Raw genomic sequence first — 10036 nt, 5'->3', positions numbered from 1 at the left:
ATTAGAACTAACTCCCCTTTAATTCCGGCGGTCGAAGAAGATTTAGCAACAAAATCCACACCGGAAATGGAGTATCTTTGTTTGCGATTAACTTCTTTTTATTGGCCCTTTTTCCATTGCAAATTCTCTCTGGAGGTCTAAGGCGATTCAGTGTAAGCATCCACTCCGGAAGCTTATGTTCTCCTACAACATCAATCAAAGAAAACGTCTCCCACACGCATGTGGGGTAAAAAGAAGATAGGAGAATATTAATGTGGGTAAAATATGTATCAAGAAATGAATCACATCTAATAAAGTCAACAATTGGTACCTCAATGAAATTTTCTGATAAATCACAAGAAAAACTCACCTTTTCATGTTGAAAGGTACCTAGAGTGGTGATTGTTGATAGGGCCTTTACTATTGGCTAGAGGGGAGGTGAATAGTCTTTCTCCGATTTTTCCTACAATCTTGTTAGCGGAAGCAAATAGAAATAAAGAAAACACAAGAAAACAAGAGAACAATGCTAACTCCTTGGTTTACTTGGTCTCCACCTCCTTGAGGTGACTAATCTAAGGCACACGCCCACACAATCAAGCTCCACTATAAACTTCTCCTTCTCGAATCACAATCGGAGGTGAAGAAACCCTTGCACAATTTCCTCTTCCACTTTACAAAAATGGAGAGTAGAATCAGGAGGAAGAAAGTGAATATCTGTGGACTTTAAGATCACTTGATGATCACTTTTTCAGGTTTTTGAACAGTTGTTCATCTTCAAGATCTGACAGTAGCTTTTATAGTTTTCCCAACATCAGTTGACTAGTATACATATCAGTCGACTGATGGGTTTCAACGGCACTAAAGATTTGATGAGATTTTGAGCCGCCATCTCGTAACGGTCGTCTACCAGTCGACTGGTACTACCATCAGTCGACTGATGCTTGGCTCCAATCTGTCTGCCGACCTTCTGTCCCTTCTGTATTTTTGTATCAGTCGACTGGTACCCACACCAGTCGACTGATACCTTTTGTCTTTGAAGTTTACAGCAAACATTCATTTCAAGATGTACATTATTTTACACACTTGAAATACTTCCTTAGCTTAGACTTCATGCCTCCAAGCACCTTCCCTCAGCCTTGCGCCCTTAGGATGCTTCCGTCTCCATGACTCCTCATCCTTGCGCTTGCCTTCAAGGGCTACCGTTGGCTTTGTCATGCTAAGTCTCTATTTTGCCAATAGATCGTACCTCCGGAATTTTCCTTGCCAAGTCTTCATACTTGGTCTTCTCTTCATATCTGCTTACTCAATACTTATGTTAGATCACAATTAATGCCTAACTTAAACTCATTTAATCAAACATCAACAATGAGTAATGTCTTGAGCAAGATTGCTCCAACAATTGTTACCTCCTCTTCATCATGTAAATGCTCAAGCTCTGGTTCTGTTGAATGTTCATCCTCATGTAGTGATTCTTGGGTACTTGGCTCCATAGCACAAGTCCCTACACTCTCTTCATCATCATTAGGTAATTCTTAAGGTAATGCTTCCAGTAAGCATTCCCCTACACTTAGATCATCTTCAAAAACATATTCAGAACCTGAATCACTAACAACATCTTCAACAACAAAATCATTAGGATCAGAAATTTGTATAATTACATAATCATCACAAAAAATACTAGAAAAATTATGTGAAGTAATGGGAGTAAGGTCAGACCTGACAGAATCACTACTTCCTATCTCTTCACTGGAATTCTGTGCTTGCAGCTGATTGATGGATGATGCAATCTGATCTAACTGATTCTGTATGTTCTGTATCCTTGAGAATTGCTGCTCTTGATGCTCATTCATTTGTTGCATGATCTCTCTGAGTTTCCATGTTGTCTCATTCATCTGAGGGTCATTTTGTTGAAAAGGTTGTGGAATAAAATTTGTTGAAACTTCTTGAAACCCATATGAACTCTGGTAAGCTGGATATGACTCAAAAAATGGTCCTTGTGCACTTTCATACCTGAAACATGAATTATCTACCCAATTAACATTAAATCCATTTGAAAATGATTCATACCTATTTTATTGATCCATATTTGGGTAAATTTGATACTCAGGCTGAAAATGATAACTCTCCATTCCACCTCCATAATTCTGAAAATATGGATCTATGCTAAAAAAATCTCATGTTCTTCACTACAACACTAAAATTCAAGATTAGAAGATTCAAGAGCATAAAGTTTCAATCACATGAAAACATGAACAGTAAAAACACTTAAAAATTTAAGAATAAACCAACATGAAAATATAAAAAGAATAAGCAATCAAATCAATCAACATGCTAACAAATAAAATCACTCAATCTAAAATAAACACACACTACTAGTTAGTTGCTCCCTGGCAACGACGCTAAAATTTGGTGTTAGCCTCTTTGCATGTCATGTGGCACCCCAAATTGATAAATATTGGAACTCACATGAACTAAATGAAACACGTATAGTAAGGAGTCCCAAGTCATATTTTTCCAAGGATTAACTAGTAAATGTGTGTAAATTCTAGAATTGGTTCCAATCAAAATCTAATTCCATTTGAATACATCTTATTTCCAAAAGTGCACAGGAACAATCAATAATAAAATGTAAGAAGGTTTATTCTCATCTAAACATGATTAAGCTCCATCTCATCAAGTAAACAACAATTAAATCAGATTCTTATGTAACATGGTATCAAATGCATCAACCAAACTGTCTTTCATTTAAGTTCACAAAAAATAAAGCTTTCAAGCATTCCTCCTTCACATTCTCAATAGCCATGACTAACACTCAAGTTCTCATTGAAATTACAAGAACCGAAAATAACCTTTCATTCACCATCACAATCAATTTCAACATTCAACTTATCAACTAAGACTTAAATTCAGAACCTCAATCAAGAGTATTAATAGAGGTAAACAATGAGAAGGGTAAATGATTCATTCATCAATCAAGCACATTTACAGCCACATCAAAATTCATTTAATCAAACAAGAGTTTTCTAAATTCATGAATTGAAACTAACTTGTTCTTGTTGAAATAGAAACATAAAATTCTAAACTAGAAATGGATTACAAACTAAGTTAGTAGCTAATCATGGATGGAATTGCAGAAATCTTAAGGCAAACAAATAAGATTCGGATTGCAAGAAATCTAAAGGAATTTGAATTGCAAGAAAGAAACCAGTAATGGAATTACAGAAAAGTAAATCAGATCTAAGGATCTGAGCAATGTGAGACAATTCAAAGACAACTAATGAAGAAAACTAAAATCCTAAACGTTCCACAAACCAAATCCTTGCGGCAGCTTCTTCACCCTGCTGTCACTACAGGACCACCGTAGAGAACGCCCATCTGATGATCAGCTTTGAATCTTGAGCTATCAACTAATCCATCGGATGATCACAGCCTCAGAGAACGCCCATACAACTCACATCCGAGTGGAATCCACATTGCACGAAGAAACAGAGCTGGAATCTGGAACTTGCCCACGCCAATCGATTGATCAGATCGATTCCAGCGTTGCGGATGGAATGGAGAACGCGAGTATGATCGGAGCCTTAGAGAACGCCCATCCAGCTCCGGTGATGATGGAAATTGCGGATCGGAGAACGCCCCTGCATCCGGATGGCGGAAATGGACAGAAACACAACATCGCGGACGGGAGAACGCCCCTGCCGCTTCTGTGCCCTCGGATGATGATCGTCGGAGCTCAGGAATCGCCGCCGATGAAGAACACTGCTCTCAGATCTGGTTTTGGTGAACGGGAGCTGCGGATCGCACGAAGAAGACGACACTGTAGACGAAAATCGTGACCGAGCCCAAGGAACTGTAGCTTCTCACACGCCTTTTAAATCCTACTCAAATCTGATCCAACGGTCCAGAACTCTCCGAGCTTGATCAACGGTGTAAAATGGCCTAAAATTCGATCCAACAGTACTGATCTTCATCTACGGTCCAGATCTACTCCCCATTAGGTCGGATGGACCAGATGCTTGACGGATGGCTCAGATCTCTCCAATCTTCAATGGATGGTCCAAAACACTCCAAGGCTTGATCGCTTTGTTTAGCCCTAGATTTGAGCTCAAATGTGGCCTGATCTGATCGGGTCCATGACCCTTTTGATGCCTACAAAATAATAAACAAATATTAGCATCAAATACCATGGAAATAGGCTAATTTGCAATTAGGTCCAAAATCATATGTAATTATGAAATATAATGTAAAATGTGAGATAAGGCTATGAAAAGACCAATAAAAATATGCATTATGATTCAAAATAATATAACAAAATCATGGTTATCACTCCTATCAAAATCGGAGTGGAAGAAGGCATACCAGGGAACTAAAGTTTCTCCGGCCATAATCTGAAAAACGCAGAAGCAAGAGAAAAGGAAATGGAACACTTACGAAAGAGATGCATGAACGCTAAGGTAAGCAAGCAGGGAAGAAGAAGTATCGATGAATATCTACTTGATGCCTTTAGGGATTTTAAACTAAAACCATTAAGGGGCATAGGGATGGGGGCCGGATAATCAAAACGACGCTGTGAAGGATAACCATCAGATCGACAGAAGGGAGGCGCTATCGAGTCCTGTGCGAAAAGTGTGTGTTAGCCATTGTATCAAAGGAAATCAGTCAGATACGTGCCATCTTCATATGAAATGACATTTATGATGAAAAAGACATGGAAATCATAAGGCTGATTTGGTGAAACTGGCGCCATGCCTCGAAGGCCAAGAATTCCATGCGATAGAGGGCAGTAGGAAACGTTGATCAGAATTTAGCGTTTTGCCCGAACCTCGAAATCAAAGTAAGATTCAAATTTGGCCAAGGCTTGATAACCGAGTGGAGCTATGACTGCAGGTTGGCCACAGAAGATAAGTTCACGAGCAACCAACGACCTCTCGGTCGGCGTTCTAGACTCTCTTCCTAGCACGAGTTATAAGTGGGCATGCTCTCATGACCAACGGCCTCTCGGCCGGCGTTCCAGACTCTCGCCCCATCACGGGTTATAAGTGAGCATGCTCCCACGACCAATGACCTCTCGGTTGGCTTTCCACTCTCGCTCCAACGCGAGTTATAAGTGACATACTCTCACAACCAATGACCTCTCGACCGATATTCTAAACTTTCACCCCAGCGCGAGTTATAAGTGAGCATACTCTCACGACCAATGACCTCTCGATCGACGTTCCAGACTCTTGCCCCAACACAAGTTATAAGTGAGCATGCTCTCACGACCAACGATCTCTCGATCGATGTTCCAGACTCTCATCCCAGCGCGAGTTATAAATGAGCATGCTCTCACGACCAATGACTTCTTGGCCGACGTTCTAAACTCTCGTCCCAACCCGAGTTATAAGTGAGTATGCTATCACAACCAACAACCTCTCGACAGGTGCTCCAGACTCTCGCCCTAGCGCGAGTTATAAGTGAGCATGCTCTCACGACCAACGATCTCTCGGTTAGCGTTCCAGACTCTCACCCCAGTGCGAATTATAAGTGAGCATTCTCTCACGACCAACGACCTCTCGACCGGCTTTGCAGACTCTCACCTCAGCACGAGTTATAAGTGAGCATGTTCTCACGACCAACAGCCTCTCAGTCGACTTTCCTGACTCTCGCCCCAACGCAAGTTATAAGTGAGCATCCTCTCACGACCAACGGCCTCTCAGCAGGCGTTCCAGATTCTTGCCCTAGTGTGAGTTATAAGTGAGCATGCTCTCACGACCAACGACCTCTTGGTCAGTGTTCCAGACTCTCGCCCCAGCGCGAATTATAAGTGAGCATGCTCTCACGACCAACAACCTCTCAGTCGGCGTTCCAAATTCTCATCCCAACGCTAGTTATAAGTGAGCATGCTCTCACGACCAATGACCTCTCGATCGGCGTTCCAGACTCTCGCCCCAGCGCGAGTTATAAGTGAGTATGCTCTCACAACCAACGACCTCTCGATTGGTGTTCCAGACTCTCGCCCCAGCGTGAGTTATAAGTGAGCATGCTCTCACGACCAACGGCCTCTCGGTCGGGGTTCAGACTCTCACCCTAGCGCGAGTTATAAGTGAGCATGCTATCACAACCAACGACCTCTCGGTCAACATTCCAGACTCTCTTCCCAACGCGAGTTATAAGTGAGCATGCTCTCACAACTAACGGCCTCTCAGTCGGCATTCCAAACTCTCGCCCCAGCTTTATAAGTGAGCATGCTCTCATAACCAATGACCTCTCGGTCGGCTTTCCAGACTCTTGTCTCAGCGCGAATTATAAGCGATCATGTTCTCGCAACCAACGATCTCTCGGTCGAGCTACTGACTCCCACCCTAGCACAAGGTATGAGCCAGCACTGCTCTTGCGAACGCTTGTCAGCAACCTGGGCATTGGAGCGTCTGCATCTGTTCCAACATCGCTGGGCCAATGGCAATACTATAGCTGACCACCTTCACTGGGCCGATAGCAGCACTGTGACAAGGATACAAGTTTCAGTTTTTGCAAAGATAATCAGCTACATGCCAGTCCCTTGTATGCAGGTGGAATCACGGGCGTGCTAGGGTCTAATCAATCGGACTTGAGTCTCCTTCGACTATACTTGGAGGGGAGGCTTGTGATATGTCGCATAAAGGCAGGGCCCGATAAGGCCAGGTAGTCAAAAGTCAAGGGAATGTGGCAGTCAAAAGTCAAGAGGACGTGACAGTCAACAACTAGGAGAAAGAGGGAGTTAGACCATCTCACGTTATCAGCCGCATAATTCCTGGTTGAGCACAGGCAGGGCAGGCCCCCCAGATCTGATACATAAGATGGAGTTCGTATTAGTTCCTGACCTACCCTCGGCTGATCGTACTTCCCCAGCTCGGGCCGTGTAGCCAGACCTGGTACTTTCACTAAGACAACTCCCAATCGGACCTTTAGCGATCAAGGCCTGAAAGATGGGTTCCTCGCAACAACTCGTCCTCATCAAGACTCAAGTCGAGTGGTACATCTGAACGATCATCCAGAGCTGTCTGTAGCTAACCTGGGCGGGATGGAAAGACTAAGCGACAATAATGTCAAGGAATCGTAACCCTCCTGTTAGAGAATAGCTGTCATACATCAGGGAATATTCCAGTGGTCTGCTATCACCTGTGAATGGAACTTTCCTTCCACCAATAGGAGATCACCGTACATCCTCTCTCACCCGACAGACCCTGCCACCCAACATTCTCTGGCAACATGCATACTCTGAAGGTACGCAGCGTCATATCAAAAGGGAGGTCCTCTTCCTTAGCTAGACACGCGCACATATGCACTCGTCTTCAACAGTTCTTTTTCCATCATACACTGTTCTTCTGGGAAAAAGAACCTGACTTCAGCGCCGAAGGGACTGCGCCAGAGACTTTTTCTCTGATTTCTAGTTTCTAACGTTCTGGGTGTTTGTCTGAGTGGGTGTAGAGTTCGCTTACCACCAGTTCTCGTACTAAAGATCAGGGAGTTCCACGTGGGGGTGAGTTTTTCGGATGTGTATACACAAGATGTATCAAAGTCGTCTTTCCGTCAATACTAACGTCATCTCCGCCGATCTCCATCTGACTCAGATTCTAGACAGGATCAATTATCATTCTTCAAGTGAATCCAAAAGGAACCACCAATTTGATTAGGTCAACTCAAGTCCACTTACAATGGATCGATGCAAATTCGACTTTAAAAAGTTGTAATTGGGCAAAAACAAGATGGCAATAAAACACAAAGCCAAAATGTTAAAACTAGGGGCTGCGTTGTTCTCGTGCTTCTAATCAGTTGGCTTCACATGCTCAAAGCTACAAAATGAACTAACAAAAGTACGTATAAATAGATACATAGAATATACATATACATGTATAAGAATGGAAGATTCCTCACGTCACATTCATTTGTACTCGAGGAGAGACATGTTAAAGACACAATAAAAAAAAAAAAGAGGCATCTCTATTTTGTAAGATTTTTTTTCTTTATTTCGAGGGGAAAATGTCATCCATATATCCCAATCTCAATTTTTTTAAAAATTAATGTTGTATTTATTCAAAAATAAATAAATAATTTTCATAATCAACATTCCACTGTATTATGATTATGATTATTATGATTATTATTATTACTATTATATATAAATTAACTAAGCTAAAAAAATTTAAATTGTTCAAAAGAACCCTTATGCTGTTTATTTTTGAAGAATTTAAATAATAATAATAATAATAATTTCCCTCGAAAGTATCTTTTGTTGTTGATATATTACTAAACTTGTGTTTGAGTTTGTAAATCTCGAAATTCAAACCTCAATCTTCGAAAATAAAATAATATTTTTGGCGGCGAACAAAAAAAAATGCACATTTTGGGAGAAATAAGGTAAAGAGTTTTGAAAATTTTTGTTAATTTATTTCGACGAAGAAGAAGGAGAGAGAGATATATAACATTTGAGAGAGGGAGTTACAATGGAATGAAAGTAAAGGAAGCAGACGCATAACAAACTGTCGAATCCTCTAAACCGTCACCATCAGCATCAGCAATCCACCGGCCGCCGCGGCCTCCGCCCACCTCCTGCCGCCGTGGCTCCGGCCAGCGGCCGACTCCAGGTAATCCTCTTCTTCGCCGTCGGGGTACATGTTCTCTGGCGTCTGGCAGTATAAGCAAGAGGGCGGCAGAGGCGGCGGCAGCTTGTAGCAGTAGTCGCACGGCGACGGGGGCGGCGGATAGAACGGCAGCAACGGCGGCCGCGAGGAGGAAGGTGGCGGGGGACAGAGCGGCGGCGACGGCGGCGGCGGGTAGAGCGGCGGCAACGGCGGCGGCGGGTAGAGAGGCGGCAACGGCGGCGGCGAGTAGAGCGGCGGAAACGGCGGCGGGGGGTAGAGCGGCGGCAACGGCGGCGGCAGGGAGGGAGGCGGTGGCGCGATGCATGACGGCTCGCACTTCAGGTCTTGTCCTTTGACGGCGACCCGGCTGTGGATGAACGCCGCGAACGCGAGGAGGCAGAGCAGCGTCGATTTCAGGGACTGTGCTCGTCGATTCGCCATCGCCCGGAACTCGATCACTTGGATTCTAATTCAACTCTCTTCTTCCTCCCTCTCTTCTCTGTTTTATAAGGATCACGATGAAGATAAGAGAGGGGTGGTATTGATGAATCTCTTCTTTCTTTTATTATTTGTGTTTTTTGTAATCCTTCTTTTGTTTCTGAAAACGATCGCCGTGTGAATTGCTCTGTTAGGAGTCGAGCAGAATTAGTGACTGATTAATGCTCGATTAGCTGCTAGCTTAGCTTTGTTAAGTGGAATCGACTTTGAGCATTGGCTTGCGCGGTCAAATTGTTTCAACGTTAGCAATTTGAAAATTTCACAACTTCACATAATCAAGCGGCTTATTTGAAATACCTTCTAAAGATGTGCAAACATAACGTATTAGCTCATTACAAAGCATTCAAAATTTCAATTTAGTTGAATAAGAGCTCGACTAAGTAACTAAATTAAGAGAATCTGAAATTGTAAGCTAATATGGAATTGTCGAGGTTACCATTTCAACCTTTTTTTTTTTACAACAACAAAAAAAAATGCTTCGAACTATTGGTTATGCTCTCTCTTTCAGTGAAGGTGATTGAATGGATGCTTCGAACTATTGGTTATGCGCTCACTCTTTCAGTGAAGGTGATTGAATGGGCAGTGCAGTATTATTGATGATCGTTATGTGTGGCCGACTCATCGAAATTTCAGTCCTTTCGATTCCAAGAAGGCTGGCTCCACGGCTTACATTTTTTTTTTTCCAGAAAATACAAAAAAAAAAATCCTAACTTGATGTTTGACTGATTTTGGAAATCAATTTCTAAGAAATTATAAATTCATATTTATTTATAAAAAAGAATTTGAATACTTATTTTAATGAAATTATTGTTCGCATTTATTTCCTCATGCTTATGTTAATATATATATATATATATATATTCTAAACATTAAATATTATACCTAAACTCTAAATTTAAATTTTTAAAAATATATATAGAGAGAGCAATGTTACTTTACATACCTTATGCCGCACA

General features: G+C 42.1%; 1 protein-coding gene across 1 annotated transcript; it reads right to left on the bottom strand.

The window, feature by feature from the left end:
* Positions 1–8492: 8492 nt before the first annotated feature.
* On the bottom strand, positions 8493–9023 carry LOC121967977 (pollen-specific leucine-rich repeat extensin-like protein 3). Its single transcript, XM_042518506.1, has one exon. The coding sequence runs from the start codon at positions 9021–9023 to the stop codon at positions 8493–8495; it is 531 nt and encodes a 176-aa protein (XP_042374440.1).
* Positions 9024–10036: the final 1013 nt, after the last annotated feature.

Source organism: Zingiber officinale, chromosome 3B (genome assembly GCF_018446385.1).
Source record: "Zingiber officinale cultivar Zhangliang chromosome 3B, Zo_v1.1, whole genome shotgun sequence".
Lineage (NCBI taxonomy): Eukaryota > Viridiplantae > Streptophyta > Magnoliopsida > Zingiberales > Zingiberaceae > Zingiber > Zingiber officinale.
The sequence above is the reverse complement of the archived record's forward strand: the minus strand, read 5'-3'. Positions and strand labels throughout refer to the sequence as shown.